This window comes from Solea solea, chromosome 18, assembly GCF_958295425.1.
Source record: "Solea solea chromosome 18, fSolSol10.1, whole genome shotgun sequence".
NCBI lineage: Eukaryota > Metazoa > Chordata > Actinopteri > Pleuronectiformes > Soleidae > Solea > Solea solea.
In genome coordinates, this window is record NC_081151.1 from 11,236,012 (window position 1) to 11,252,744 (window position 16,733).

The 16,733-nt window shown below is 40.1% G+C and overlaps 2 protein-coding genes across 5 annotated transcripts in view; both read right to left on the reverse strand.

Moving 5' to 3' along the window:
• Positions 1–16,733, reverse strand: part of alk (ALK receptor tyrosine kinase) — a 350,840-nt gene that overhangs the window by 132,957 nt on the left and 201,150 nt on the right. The gene's annotated exons all lie outside the window — the stretch shown is intronic.
• LOC131444754 (centrosomal protein of 164 kDa-like) lies at positions 558–4,816 on the reverse strand. The gene has a single exon (XM_058615378.1). It carries the CDS (start codon positions 4,632–4,634, stop codon positions 1,665–1,667), a length of 2,970 nt encoding a protein of 989 aa, XP_058471361.1. The 5' UTR covers positions 4,635–4,816; the 3' UTR covers positions 558–1,664.

The window sequence follows — 16,733 nt, forward strand, 5'->3', positions numbered from 1 at the left end:
TTTGCTGACTAACTTAGCATCAAGCTAAAGGACAGGTTGGTAGTTACAGATATATGTGTATATTGTAAGTAACATTTTAACCTATAAACTGTAAAATCAACTGACACATACAACATTAAACATTACTTAGTGAAAATGAACATATGGATGTTATATTGGAATACATTTACTATGATGTGAAACCAAGTATGGCTTTTTCCAGTAAGTGCTAATGTTAGCTTGCTAAATTTGAGACAGGATAGAAAATTGCCTACAAAAACACACATGATAAAGTTTATATTTAACTATTTGTCTAATTAAAATGAAAGACATCTCCACCTTTTATATGCTAAAACAAATTGCTTGCATGCAAGTTCTGTCAAAGAACTGTGTTACATGCAAATGGCATATACATGTGTATGGCATAGACTACACCACTGGCTGACAACCAAACACAAAAATGTATGTACATAGTTACCTTACACCATGATCATGAATGCAGGCTAAGTAAGTTACAACTGCAAAAAAATATGTTCATTTATTTATAAAATATAATATATATATTAGACGTAGCTGACAACCGTTCGTTCCACACAGGTGTATGTCGCCCTGAAACTCAGGCCAGTCATCATGAGTTTGTTTTCATGTACGAGAATCGGTCACCTTATCCATCTTAAGAAAGATCTTTCTGCTGCCTGCAGGGTAGTCTTGTTTCTGGCTGACCACAGACACATGACTTCTATCATGCAGACCTTAGACAGTATTCCATCTGGAGAGCCACCAAGCAAGCTACTGTTAGACAGGAACTTTGTAACAATCTCTGGCTGCTTGATATAAGCATATGTTTTATCAGGTGTGTTAAAATAGGGAGATACCCCACACATAAGTTTTTTGTGGTCTGACAGAGGGTGCCACTTGCTGTATAGACTGTAAATCCCTTCGAGGCAAATTGTGATGATACACATTTATTTAATTTAATAATTTAAAAGGTGACTGAAAGGCTTAAACAAATTTCAATGCAAGTCAGCAAGTGTTCAGTAAATATAGACATAGGCAATATTGTGTTTTCATAATACCATTACATTAAATTTCAAAGCTAATTTGGGTTAGCCTAAAATAATTTTGTTTCTCAATATATATTACATTATTATAACACACTTGGTTTAAAAGATGATACATTATAAAAAAAAAAGAATTACTTCAAAGAGTTGGCCAAACTTCTGACAATGTACACAATTCAGAAATGTGAGATCAATTGACCCCAAGCTGTATTGCCACTGATATAGTAATTAACAGCATTTGGGATTAACCCGGGTGGTAATTTTCTTTCTTTTTAATCCTTTTTTTTTGTTTTGTTTTTTTAACCTTACCTTGAACATAGTACAGGCATAACATTTTTAGATATCACCTTACTGACTAGCTTGCTGCTAACTTCTAGCTCACCTCAACCTTGTAAAACCGTGTTTCTATAACTGGGCTAACTGGGCTTGAGGTGTCTGGATTTATGGTTGACCCAGAGCTGCAGAGCTTCCCAGAGCTACTCCGTTTGGCAAAAGTTCTGAATTTGCATGTGGCTTAGGAGCTGGGGCCCAGGATGTCACCTGGGGCACGACTGCATGACTGCGTTAGAGAAGGAGGTGGAGTAAGGTGCTGAAAGCGTCAAAGGTAAAGCCATGTAAGGTGCATCACTCCAAGCTGTTGAAACAAGTGCACTTAGGACAGTGTTTAGCTGGCCTGAATTCTGCTGCAATGACTCTGTCAACTCCTGGTCTTTGGCTGGAACTGTGAGATGACCTTCTGATGACTGGGTTGTCCCAACATTTAGGACTGCAGTGCTGCTGGTGTCTAACTTGGGTCACATCAAAATTCAATCTCCTTTCTCCTACCAGTGGAGACAGACCCTCAGACAAAGAGTTTTTGACTCCTGACCCATTGTGTTGCTGAAGCTGCCCCTCTTTTTTCCAAAAGAGACACCTCCCTATATCAACTGTCTGCTGCAGCTTTGCTGCATTTCTGGCCTCCTGTAGAAGTTTTTTAATTACCTCATCAGTTACTCTGGCTCTCTCCTTTTTCTGCTGCTCATCCTTCTCCTCTTTAGCTGTGCTCATATCTTCTGTCACTCTCTGGTCAAGTTCTTGGGCATGATGTTTCTCCTCTCTCAATTGGTCTCTCTCCGGGATCAGCCTGGGTAAGACATCTTGCTGCCCATCCACCTCCTCATCAAGCAAGGATGTCTGGCTCCTCAGATATTTGGCTAACAGGTCTGGGTGATATGCCAGATGATGCCGTTCAGACTCCTTATGCGAGTGTGCAAGCGGATTCTCTTGTACCTGCATGTTGAGCTGCAGATAGAGTTTCTCCAGTTGGACACCATGGGAAGCGTGGATATGCTCTCTGTCCTCGTCCCAAATGGACAGCAAGTGTTTCTTTTGTGCCCTCTCTTCATCCAGGTATTTCTGTATCTGTGTCTTGTGTTCTTCCCTCAGCTGCTCCATCTTCATCTCATGATCACGCTGCACATCAACCAGCTCCTTTTTCATAGAGCTCAGTTTCTCTTCCTGTTCTTTGTGGAGCTTCCTGCTATCTGCTTGCAGCTCCTCTTCCAACTGTGTCTTCAGACATTCTTTCTCATGCCTTTTCTGGGCATATAGTCTGTCACATTCTGCTGATTGTTCTTCTTCTAGACTGGCATGTAGTTGTTTAAGAATGGCTTCACCCTCCACCCTGAGCTTGTGCTTTTGCATCTCTCTCTCCCTCTGTATAGATTCTCTGAGCTCCTTCAGTGTCCTGTCAGTCTCCTCATCCAGGCAAGTCTGGATGTTGTTCATCTCTATCTTGTGGTCCTCCCTCAGCTGCTCCAGCTTCCTCTTGTGATCACAGTGTACTTCCTGGAGTGCATGTGCCAGCTCGTTCTTCAGAGAGCTCAGTTTCTCTTCCTGCTCTTTACGGAGCTTTCTACAATCTGCTTGCAGCTCCTCTTCCAACTGTGCCTTCAGACATTCTTTCTCATGCCTCTTCTGGGCATATAGTCTGTCACACTCCACTGATTGTTCTTCCTCCAAAGCAATGTGCAATTCTTTCAACATAGCTTCACTCTCTACCCTGAGCTTGTGCTTTTGTGTATTCATCTCCTTCTGGACAGACTCTCTGAGCTTCGTCACTGACCTGTGAGACTCCTCAGTGACACTGGCCTCTTCCTCTCTCCTCTTACACAGGAGGCACTGTCGCAGAGCCCTTAGTCTATTGTCACTCTCCTGCTTCAGTTTCATTTCCTCTATCTCCTCTTCTCTCCTCAGCTCCTCCTTGAGAAGAAACATTTGTTTCTCATTTGCCCTCATACATTGCTTCCTTTCTTCCTGCACCTCCTGATCAGCCACCCTCTTCTTCTTCTCTTCCTCTCTCTCTTCTCTCTCTCCATTTGTCCGTGTTCTCCAACTTGGCTCTTCATACACCAACTTGTCTTGGTTTTGTAATACGGAGTTAGCAGCTTCAGGCTTGACATTCGAAGAACAGACAAGCCCCAGATAATCTTTAGGTTGGAGCTGGATGCCAGGCTCTGAGTAGGAGGGGCTGAAGAGGAAGGGTGAAGGGCTGGACTGGGTGCTGCTTTCATCTCCTGCAAGCAAATGCCCGTTGACAGCCTCTGCAGTCTTTGTTTTTGCTGCCTTCTCGTTCTCTTTGGCACCTTTCTCTGGTGGACCAGAACAAAAAAAATGATGGATATCCTTTTCTGATTGATTGACATCAATGGATAATGATGTCACTTCAATATTTGTATTGGGGGGGCTGGAGAGGAAGGGTGAAGGGCTGGTTGCTGGGCTATGGTTGTTGCTTTTGTCCTCTTTGTCACCTTTCTCCAGTGGACCAGCACCCACCAGATGATGGATATCTATCTCTAACAGATTGAATTTAGTGGAGGAGGAAGTCACTTCAATGTTTGTATTGGATTCAGATTGCTCGAATTGAAGACCTTTTCCAAGGTTGTACAGGTTCTTAAACAGCCGGTCTGAACCACAAAAACTTAGCTCATTTGCTGAGATTTTGTCTGAGATTGTGTCATCAATGTTGCTTCCAAGACACCTTTTGATAGTCTTGAGGGGCTCGAGCCTGCCAGAGCTACTGAGTGACCCCTGGACAGCAGGGACCGATAAGGGGAGTGTACCAGGACCAGCAGCACCCAGATCTCTCAGAGCAGGCAGGTGAATCAGGCTGGACATTAAGGGTCTCAAGGTTGAAGTAAATGCTCCGAGAGTCTTGAATGACACCTTTTTCTCTTTGTTGTTCCTCCATCCTATTTTTTTCCCTTTGTCCTTCTCTATTTTTGCTCCTGTTCCTACTGCAGCAGCCTGGATGCGCTCCCTCTCCTGGGCAACCAGGTGGTGGTAGAGCAAATTGCAGGGGTGGTCCCAGGTGGACTCACCTGTGGAGAAGTTGAAATAGTAGATATTGCCTTTTGTGTCCTGACAAGGGGTACACTTGGAGGGCATTTTAGCAAAGATGCACTCCTTTGCCAGCCACAGGAGCTCGGGCTCACAGACTGGATCAATGCCAATATCTCTTGCAAAATCATGGATCTCTTGTTCAGTGGCTTCATAGTCCTCATCATAGTACTCTTCAAGTATAAGCTGATCCCCTATGAAACATTCTCGATTCATGGTTACTCACTTAATTCTGTCAGAGAAGTAACAGCACTACTATGATACAACTAACTACTATCCTCCTTCCTTCTGGGTTCCCTTCCCACCTTCTCTTTACATTGCCTCTTGCTTTTTTTTGTCTTTCTGTATCCCATATGAGATTCAATGCTATAGAATATGTGTATGTTGATATACTTGCATGTTGTATCATTGTATTGAGATATTTATTAATTGCTAATTAGCTGCTAGGCTAGGAAGAAGCCTTTGATCAAGAAAAAGTTTTATATCCTTTGAAGTGATGGAAGCACAATAGTAATTCAGCTCTGACTCAGCCATTTTAACATAACTTAAAAAAAAAAAAAACAAGGAGGAGTACTTGGAACTGTGATTGGGGCCTTTGAACTGCACTGAGGAACTTTGAATGAACTGCCATAAAGAACATTGGAACTGCACTGTAGAGCTTTGAAATGTGATGACAAACAATCAAATTAAATAATTCGAACTGTGAAGGGCAACATTAGTGATGGAGAAATGAAGCTTTGGTGAAGCACTGAACCACTTGTTCTCGAAAATGTGTTCATTACTCGAAGCTTCAGATAGAGTGACCTCACCTGGCAAAGTGCAAGGCTGCAGTCAAATTAGGCAGGCTATTTGATGAACAGGAGGCTTACAAACACACACACACACCACAATGAGCAGTGTTGGAGAAACTACTTTACTTAGAAAACACCTTTTGTTCTGAACCATCCTTGTTTTGGTCACCCTTTTCTTTATTATTTGATGCACACACATACTAAGACTGGATATTATGTTCTATTTACAAATAAAGATTAATGAATGTGTGTATTGTGTTATTGAGGAGAGAGTGCTAGGTTAATATGACAAAGATTGGGTTTGAAGCATGTATCGAAGCTTCAGTGTCGCACTGCCATCACTAGGTAACAATACACATCTCCAGGTCCACAAGACTCTTTCTGTATTTTTCAGTACAGCGTTTAAGAGTTTAGCTCGTGTTGCCCAGTGACATTCCCATGTGGATAGTGCAAGTGTTCGACAGCTTCATAAATGTTTGTTCTCTGACTCATAGAGGCTCATATTTAACTGTTCACAGTCAGCACAAGAAAAAACATCACTAAATATATTCTTGTTGTGACTCATGAACATGGCTGCCCCTCCTTAAACACAGGTCTTTTAAAATTCTGCTCATGAATATGAACAGCCCTGCTCATGAACATTGTGAAACTGAAGGTGTAATCCCCATGAAGTTTTACATGTGCAGATATCTAAAATTGCATAAGAATGTATGCTGATAAATTAAGCAGCAATTATTTGGCAATTTGATAATTGTCAAATACAAACATAACTGTTTAAGTGTGTGGTATACTGTAAACAACTTTCTGCTGTTGTATCACAATTTCACACTGAGAGATAATAGAGATGGAGAACAGGGGACACAGTGCCACTGGGCCTGCTGTTAGAAAAGAACAGTCCTCAGTGCAAGCAGTGGTCCCACAAGCAGCAGAAAACAAGATTTGCTGAAGTCACACAAAACCTCCTTTGCATGCAGTCTCATGAGAGCTTGAGCCAATATGTCACCTTCACGTGTTCTACAAGCGCAGGTCACAGACCACAATGCAGACCCAGTCACCAAGTGGTGAGACAACTAGTGTAGATTTCCGCTGCTCCCTGGGAGATTACTTTACTGTGATAGCCCTACTTAAAAGTGACTTGTAATTCCTGGTTGCCTTTCCCTGAAGTTATGGTACAGTTTTCAGCTAATTGAAATTGATGTACTAAAAGCCTCACATACTGACAAAAATAAAAAAATAAAAATAAAACTTCAAAGGCATGCTGAGAGCATGGGCGGGATTGGTTTGTGCAAGTTACACAGTCTTGCTTGGCAAATAAAAAGATCCAACTGATACGGGTAATATAAAAAATGGGACAAACTGGGCCTTTGTAGTCAATACAAAAATGAACGAAAACATAAATTAGTAGTTCCTCCTGAGTCTTTAAAAAAGAAAAAAAACTTACAGCAACAGATATCCACCCAGTTAAAGCTAGCGTGATAGGATGATAGTATCTCCTGAGGTGAATTCCTTGAGGCTAGGATATTATCTGGTTGTTAAACATTAAAAAGGGAGATGGACGTAATAAAACTCCATTAAGTCTTTCCATTTTTCTCTTTTGCCTTTTCCTCTAATTTAACATGCTTGTGTCTATGCTGCTGTAAAAATAAAGTGTGAAAAATGAGCAAGATGCACTTGGTGTGAATGTTTGACAAATTAACCCAATTTGTTTGTGTTTGCATGTGTGCAAAGTATACAACTGTGTGTTTGCATGGTTAAGGTTAGGATAAGGCTTTGTTTAAGTTGTCCAAATAAATGATGGAAGTCAATGCAGTGGCCAAAGAATAGTTGCGTAAAGTGACAGGGGACTGACAACAGGCTGACGGCCAGCCTGCCTGCAGCCTCTCAGCTAAGTAAAGGGAGATGATGGATCATAAGCCACTGGGGAGGGTTAGCACTTCCTCCACTGCCACCATCTCCTTCCTGGCTTGCAGGGAAAAATCCCAAAGCTGCTCTCACCAAGAGGCCTGGAAGCACTACAAAGAACCAAGGCCAAGAACCACATAAAGGGGAAAGCAGGTAGAGTATCTGTGAGCTCATATTTATTGTGTGTAGCAGACTGAATGATCTCGGTTCAAATAAGCAAACCAAAAAAGGAGAAGCTAAATTATGTGAAAACGTCCTGAAAAAAGTGTGTTAGACTTGAAATTAAACAATGCTTGCTACCAAAGGCATACTTCCAGTTGCCAGTTGGTGGGGGAAATGACTGGCTCTGCAGATTATCATTGTAAACCGATTGGCCCTAAAAAGAAGATGAAAAAGAATAGAGACGGGCGATTTTTGCAGGTTCTGATGTGCACCTTAGTTTGGTGAGGTTTTGTGCATGGCCAGGCCCTCAAAGAATAAGAAGTCATAAAAAAAAAAAAAAAAAAAAACATGATGATGGGAAAAGAGGACCCTGCCCCTCCGGGAACAGGTGATTTCATTTTCTACATTACAGGTCAATAGTGTAGTGCCAGTTCTGTATGAAACCACAAGCACAAACAATTTAAGGCTCCGTATTATGGATGTTTTTGGTCTTCTTCTTTTTACCCACCATTTGGTAAAATAAAACTGTTCAATTCAAAAACATTATGTATAAACTAAATGTTATTTTATATTCTAAAGTAGCTGTTAAGTAAACTCAATTTTCCACCAGGGATTAATTGGAAATTTCTGCTTCTGATTCTGATATTTGCATTAAACAGGTATGTGATTGGAACCAGCGCGTCCTGTGACCTCATGTGGAGGATGAAACAGTAGAAGATGAAGAAATGAATTAGGTCATTAACAAAAACAGCAAATGAACATTTAAATCAACATATATTATTAACCCTCACATGACATTAGACTGGTATTTGTGTTAAAACGGATTTTGTGGCAGCTTTTAATAAAAAGCCCTGTCAATACTTTGGTTATATTGTTCACAGTGAAAAAACAGTCTAACACCATTCGACGGGGTGTCAGACTGCTGATATTCTTAAGACTCTTGCAGGCACCTGCTGTTGCTGAGAAAGACTGTGAGCAGACTGTGGTAATTTAGTGCTAGCCTTCATCACAGAATGAAATGAAGTGCAAGAGCGCTCAGTCACGCTCAACAAGTCACTCTGTTTATTATCAGATGGCAGCTATCATTTCACGCTACTGGTGAAATATTCTCTGCCATGTCTGTGTCACATATATTTGTGACACAGAAGAGAGGCATGTGTGAGTTTTTGGCATACATAAACAGACTCCTAATAACACAGACACACATAGGTTTATGCAGTTATCCTTTTAAGGACTCGCATTGACTTCCATTCATTTGGACAGAGTAACCAAACCGTTATCCCTAACCTAACCACAATTCAAATCTTAGCCCAAAACACACACATCACCTCTTTTCCTTTCTTTCTTTTTTTTCTTTTTCTTTTCTTTGTTCACACCTAGTCGATTTTTCTCACCTGAGCACATACTGTAAATTCAGGTTTCCTGAAGGAGTAACTTTTAACACTCAGGTCACATCCCCAGCAGCACCTCTTCAGAGTCGTGGACTGGTCAAAACGTTATCCGGAATGTTTGCACACAGGGATTGGTCCTCATGATGTTCTCGAGTGATAGAGTGACTGGATTACAGAGGGGACTGTCTTCACTATGAACAGGCAAACTCACACATACCATCCAGTCAGTTTTTCCAAGTGTCAGAATATGTTGCTACTTCTTCGCAGATATATTGTTATTTGACCCCCATTTTCACAATGCAACAATATAACATCATTTTCTGACGGTCAGGAGGGCATCGAAAGTGGATCAAAGGTCAAGCTGCACTCACAGCGCCCTCCGTTGGATCACATGATAATCAATTCAGACAGCTTGATGGACAACTACGTTGAATATTTTTGAACTCCAACTGTTTTTTTAAGTCTGAATTGTTACTCCCCCCCGAGTTCAAAGAAATGTGACTGCTCTACATCATTTATCATGTTGGTTCAGCGAGCTTCTTTAAAATTAACCTAAATAAAAGTGTCTTTATAAACACATAGACACACACACACACACACACAAATAAATTCATTTAAAAGTGCTCACCCACCCGTTTGTGGGTGCATGGACCTCAAGGCATCTTCTCTCTGTCTCCCTCTCTCTCACACACACACAAAGCAAAAGCTAATTAAATTAGCTATCCTGCCAAACAGGCGCTTCTTTTAATTACTTATTGCTGCTGCAGCAAAGTCTCTTACAGCTTGCAGAATAAGTAACTTACCGTGGATTTCTCTAACTAATGACTGTGGCATATATATGTTGACGATGATAGAATGCTGTTGTAGAATAAGACCAGCCTAAATGTTTCAAGACAATCTGGTCCAAAAGATAAATGAGGTGCAAGCAGCACACAAATCTAGCTTTTTGTCTGAGTGAAGCTATCAGAACACATTGTGTTGAATAGGACAGGGTGTTTGGTGAGCTAGGGTCTGTGTTAATAGATCACAGCATTGAGCAGATAAGAGAGCAAAACAGGAGGGTTTGAGGCCAGAAATAAAGAAAATAAAACTATACATTTCGTCATAAACCCTTTTAATAAACACCTGCCCAATTATGGCGCATTTCCACTGGCTCTACTCGCCTTGCCACGCCACGCCACGGTTTAAGTAGCGTTTCCACTAGCATAGTACCTGGTGTCAGGTACTATTTTTAGTACCTGCTCCGGCGAGGTTCCAAGCGTGCTAAGCAGGTACTATGCGATGATTGGTCAGACTGCCAGCTGCTGACTGGCCAGAGTCCCGTCACAGGACAGCAAGAGTACCACACACAAGTCAAGCTGAACAGCGCCAAACTGTAGATCACTTAAAACTCCTTAACAATCCTAAAAACATGGGTTAATCTCCAACAACTACCATGGAAACCTCTATATTTAACAAGAGTCTTTTAAAGTGGAGTGGTGTATTTAGGGACAGCGCTGGCAATCACAAGCAGCATATCTCCAACAACTACAGAAGTCTGGTGTAAAGTCACTAGTCACTCGTGTGTGTGTGTGTGTGTGTGTCGCTGTAGCAAACAAAGTCACCGCAGTTTCACTCAGCCATGCCGTGATGACTCCGCCCACGTTCAGTAGGTCGTTTTTTATTTTGTGGAGGCACCTAATCGTACCGTGTCGTGCCGAGGCGAGGCGAGTAGAGCCGGTGGAAATACGCCATTACAGACACAATAATGCTATGCTACAATGATATGCCACAACAAACAATGTTTACAGTTTGAGTTCCCACAGTGACAGCTATGCTGCTGAAGTATATGGATCGCCCCTTTTCTGTGTCAGGGGCAAGGGCAGTGCACTAAACTTGTGACTGAGCAGCTACAGCTTGCGCTCGCACACAAAATTATACCTTTGTGCAGATGAACGAGTGAAGAATCTATTGTATCTAGTGCTTTTTGCATGCTGCACTGTAATATGATTCACAGGTGACTGTAAATGTACAATTTATTAAAAAAACTGCCGAGTTGTATGAATAAACTTACACAGATGGACAATTAAATTGACTTGCCTAGAGCATTACTGGGGACCTAACAAAGACCCAGGATACAGTGTGCTTCCCAAATGCATTCGTTTATAGAACTAAATTTGAAAACAGAACTAGCTTTGGTTTCCAGTTTACTTTATCTGAATTCAGCATCTGGTTAATCATAATATTAAGTTTATTTTAAAGAATATCTAAAAACAACAAAAGTAACCTAAAACTATGTGCATTGATCAGCACTAGCTACAAATGAAAGGCTGTAAAATTGTAACACAAACTGCTTTTTATAATGAAACCATGTGATCCCTTCTTTTCATCACTGGAATAATGTGACAAATGAACAGTGACATGGTCTCTTATAATAATCATGCTGTGTCTAGAAGCCAAACAAGTAAAATAAATAAATACAATTAATACAAAATTGCATGTAAGGTCATACAAGAAATCCATATCCAAATCCATAATGACTTAGGAAAAACATTTAGTTGTCGGCAGTATCAACTTCTCTCACATCAAAACCATATATTTTATATATCATTTTAAATTAGATAGTATTAACTGACCATCAGAAAAACAAAGAGAAAATGAACCCCTCTTGGCTCTCCCATTAGCAAACATTTTCACGTGTGGACTCTGTTCTTTCAGAGGGACTGAGGTTCTGAGGGCTGCAGGTTGTAATTACCACGGGGGGGTGTTCATATGGTCTCCTCATCTCTGTTGACATGGTAAACATGATCCCATCTATCCCACTTTCAGGCCAACATCATTTTCTCTTCTGCAGCGTCTGTCAGCCGTCAGCTTTGCATATCTGTACGTGTGTCCATCCCCGTTTGTCTGTTTTGAAGCTGAGATAAAATACAGAACCAGGGCAGAGGAAGAAATGAGGCAAGCTCCATTCACTACAGCAATATAAACCCATATTTATATTAGTTTTGATGTGCCTATCTCACTCACTGTTCAAGTAGTGATAAAATGCCCCTGCTTGCAACAAATTTAACCGACATGCCTTCAAATCACTCCTGCTGGTATGCCACAGTGATTTCCACTGTCATAGGTAAGCAAAATGGCCCTGCATTTTGGCTTCATCCAACACCAGCATGTTGAAATAAAACTTCTGAAGATCTATGGTTGTAATTATAAAACAGGTTCATTAAACCCAAAATTCAGTTTCAGACGTCATCTCACAAACAAATTTGAATCTCTGGTGAGCAAACTACGTTATCTTTTCAACAGTTTTATAATGCAATTTCCTTTTTTATTTATTGTTAGATGTGTCCATATGCAACCCATGATGTATATGGAATGTGTTTACAACATAGGACAGGAGTGGCCACAGCTTCAAATAGTTACCTCAAAGATGGGATTTTTTTTTTAGTAATATATTCCGTCTTTACACGAGGTTTTATATTTCTTTATAGACTAACAGTGAGCCGAGCCTAACCCTGGAGGCCTAAATCCATCTGTGTTGCTCTGTTTTAATATGCTCCACTGAGAGCCACTCATCCCCACTCTTTGTCTCTCTTCTGTTTCTTGCTGTCGGTCTGTTGCTGGGAAAGAGAGGATGTGATTGCCATGGTAACCAATTCTACTTTCACTTACATCTGCACTGTCGAGTTGCAACCACCAAGACAAATTCAACACATCCACAAAGCCAAGAGCATATAGAGGGTCAGAGGTCGGATAGACACATGGAGCAGAGGACAAGCCCTCAACTCTCGATGTACTGAATCTGAGCTACAATGGTGTCTCACTGCAATTTACATTTTTAGAAATGTTGAATGTGATATAACTGTGCAAACACCAAGATCGATAAAGCTGTTTATAACTATGAGGAGATGCAAAGTTTTATTTTTCCCAGACCACAATTCTTCAGCTGAGTAATTTATCAAAAATAGATGTTAATTTATTTGAATTACCTCAGACATGGTGGAGGCAAAGCAGGAGATTTAAATGTCAATAGCCTTGCCTGGAGAAATACCCTGAAGTGAAAGCACTGCTACAGCGTGAAATTTTAAACTTGTTAGTCTCTTCGTAGGTGTCTTTTACATATTAATGTGTTCAGTTTGCAATTCTGAAGCACTTTAATTTTTTTTTTTGCAGATTAAAATGGCATTGGATTCCCCTACCATGGCCAAGGGCTACGATGTAATTGGATCATGTAGTGCCTGGTTTTAGTGCTACGAGTCAATCAATCAATTATGATTTAATGATTATAAAACTGATATAAAACACAACATTCATTAAAACCCTTTCATCAACTGAGGGACACCCTCATTTTCAATAATGCTGCATACAAACAAAGACAACCAACATCATGGTGAAAACAGATGAAAACTAGGGATGTCCCGAGCCAACATTGATATCGGATAACGATAAAGTTCAAGACAATCTTGATTGTAAATAAAATGTTATTAAAAAGTTTGAGTTCTGAAAGAAATTTTCTTTTTGAATTCACTGAGCAAAAAAAAAGCTACTTTTTTATCAAACACTTCTGACTCTGGTTCTCTTGATTGCAGGCACACGTTTGGCCTGGTAGAGCAGCTCAGCTTGCCTTCAGACACATACTAGCAAGAGATGCAACTTGCAGTGCATATATCTCTCCTCTTTCTTATGGCAATCAAGCATGTGGTATTTCCAAATATCTACACTGTCAGTCTGGCATTCACAGTAGTTGACTAGTGGAAACTAATAGGAGCTTGGCTGCTCCACTATTACCCTAAAGAGAATTCCTGTCAGCAAGAATGTTATCAGTTGCCTGCTGAAGGATGTCAATTGACTGAAGACAAATTTAGGCAAATCTCTAACAGCTGTTCATTTTCCTTGGAAGCTCCTGCTCAGATTTGCAACATCAATACCAAATCCAAAAAAGAAAAGGAAAAAACGTGTGAATTTAAGCTAAGATTATGAACTGAATGTGTGTTTTCAGGTAGATTTTGATTCTAAATCTCAAAGATGACTGATGTAAAATCACTGATTCTCTCAATGGACTTTGGTGCAGACTTTAGCAGGTGTAGAATTCATTAGTTTAGTGTTTTATTAAGTGTCTTCTATCCCTTTCGGCAGCCACATTATCAGACCCGTCTGCATAAACGGTGGTGCGCTTGGCAAGGTCAGTGTTGATACTTTAATAACGTCATACAAACATATTTAGAAATAGCTGAGCTATCCCTTTAAGATTCCTGCAGGGCTCCAGACTGTGATCAAAATTTGAGACAGCGCAAGCAATTTTACATTTTCTCGCACATGTGTGACAAGTGGGTAATTACTGTTCACATCTCTGTCAGCATGCAGCACAGCCAAGTAGCTGGAGCTACGAAACAGGGATTTCTCGTGGTAATTCAAAGACTACATATACTGTAAACACAAGAAACAGATGTTTCAAAGACAGATCAGAACACGAGAAGAGAATACTGGATTGCTGGATGCAAGAGTGGTGCTGATGTAGTTAAGTGAAATTCGATATGGTGTAAACATGGGGGCTTTTACTCGAAAAAAAAACCAAAAAAACTGGACGCTTAACATTGTATCGGTGTTTCATGCCGAATTCTGAATTGAGCAGCCATTATCCATATGAGGCATGTATATCTCTGTCGCTCTGTCGTTTTGTATTATGAGTCATTAGAATGTATAATAAATCTAATAATCGAAATATAAATCATATAATCAGACTTATACAAACTTCAGTGCTGTTGAGCAATAACTACTGCAGAGCAACTTTGTAAAGTTGTTAGGGCTTAATTACATCCTTGGAGGATGATACAGCAGGTAACCGATTCCAGTAACTCAGTAATTACTTAGCCTTTTGCTAAGATGTGTTTTTGATTCCACCTTGGCTGTCCACTAAAATTTGGACAGACAAAGTTTTAAATCTGGCAGCAAATAACAGTTTGGAATGAAAGGCAGATTCACAGTAAACTTTAGCAAACACCCGAGAAAAAGACTGTGATTTTCTAATGATTATAGCACTCCAAGTCGCTGATGGGCATCACTTCAAATGGAAAGTAGGATCCAATCAAAGAAATCAGCTGCAATTTGACTAGATAGAAATTGTGATGACTTAAAGTCAGAGCCTCAATACTGGAGAGACACCAGAATGTCTGAGCCTGCAGGATCCAGACCACTTGCTGTGCACTGATTCTATGTACAGTGATTCAGAAGTGAATTGAAAGAGGCAGGACGTCAATGAGGAGGTTGAGACCCTCATTTACACTATAAATAATACTTGCTCCAAACCTCCTGCTTAGGGAGGTATGTTTTTTCATACAATCTTAGTTGCCAACCATTGTTAATTAGGGGTGCAACTAATGACTATTTTAATAGTCGACTAGTCAGGTTATGAACTGCACAAAAAATCATTAGCTAATTATCTTACTGATTGAGGTGCGTCTGAATCAACCAAAACGTTCATGCATTGCTGAAGAGGCACTATGGTACGCGAGGCTCAGCCGACATCACTTTTTCCCAAAATAAGTTTGAACGAATATATTGGAATATATTTGAATATTAACACACCCACTCGCGAGTGCACGCCACTGGCCCCCATCCCAAAGTTTTGAGAAAAGTGAGATGTCTCACTCAGAGCTACTACAATTGGCTATGGTGAAACATTGTTTAGTGTAGCATTGCATGTCAGACGATGACGACCTGTCAACTACTAAATTAGTCCCCAAAATTGACAATTGATTGTGATAGCCAACTATTCATTGATCAGTGAAATGATAAGACAGTAAATCAGATAACAACTTCATCTATATATTATAGTGGCCCTAAGAGGTCAGGGCACTGCAAATATTAAAAAACATTAACACATTAAGAACATATTTTCTTAATGTGTTGTGTTGTGATATTTGCAGCGGCCACCGTAATATATAGCTGGTAGGGCTGTCACCGTGTGTCACGTTGGTGTATGTAACTCAGCAGAGCAAGATGGCTCACTCTGTAAAGAACAAGGTTGTTCCACTCCACAATGAGAAGAATATGTGCGATGACGTAGATGATAATTATCAGTTTAAATAGTCAGTCACATTGGAGCAATTCAGCAATTTTATCAACACTGAGAAATTCAAGCATCCATCTTTGCATAGACATCGACAAGCGTGGAATGTGTTTGATTTACTACAGTGTTTTAAAAGCTGAGGGATGTCACTGACATTAGGGTGATGAGCCATTGATGATCACATACACATTTCATCTTTTTTTTTCTCCTTTTCTTTTTTTTGCCAAGCCAGACATTCCCTTTCAACAGGTTCTGTAAAAAGGTCTTACATGAAACAAATCTGGCTAGCTCCCCCTCTAATTCCCGATCTAATTTAAAATCTGTGTGATCACTGATGTCTTTTGATTAGGATGTTTTAGGAGTTTTCACACTGAAAAGTCTTAAAACTACAAGAGACTGAGTTTCAAAGTGTATCAGAGCCACAACTTCAAAATCACATTTTGTTTGGACTTAGGGGCAGCCTTGTTGTCCTGTGCTTCAAGCAGTGTTTGTGAAAATCTGTTACATTGAAGTACTTTGTGACATTTGCGCTAAAAAGGCGCCACATAAATAGACAGAAAATGAAAAGTGCAGAGTACAAAACAAGCATATAACATATCAAGATCATTCTTAGACAAATAACCCATGAAACTATAGTTGCTAATGTTCACCATAGACAATTTCTGAACTGACTTTAAGGAAAGGCTGATTCCTAGGGGAAAATGTGACAACACACAAATGTAACGATCTGTTACATTAATGACTGTTGTCATTAGATAATGGCATAATTTAACACAGAAAATATACCATGGTAGCTTCGTGTTATGTAAAAGGTTAAATCTAGACTATGAAATATGTTAAGATGCATCATGAATGAATAAGAAAATATGACATGAAATATGAAAATCTATGCAAAGCTCGAGTGGAATAACTTGAGATGAATAAGTACATCATTCTACATGACTGGCACTGTAGATTGTTGATACACACTGGCAAGCAAACCGTGGTTTCAAAACTTTTTGTATAAAATTTTAAACTGGCT

Coding starts and splice junctions, on each gene's coding strand:
- LOC131444754 (XM_058615378.1), bottom strand. CDS start 4,634: ATGAATCGAGAATGTTTCATAGGGGATCAGCTTATACTTGAAGAGTAC.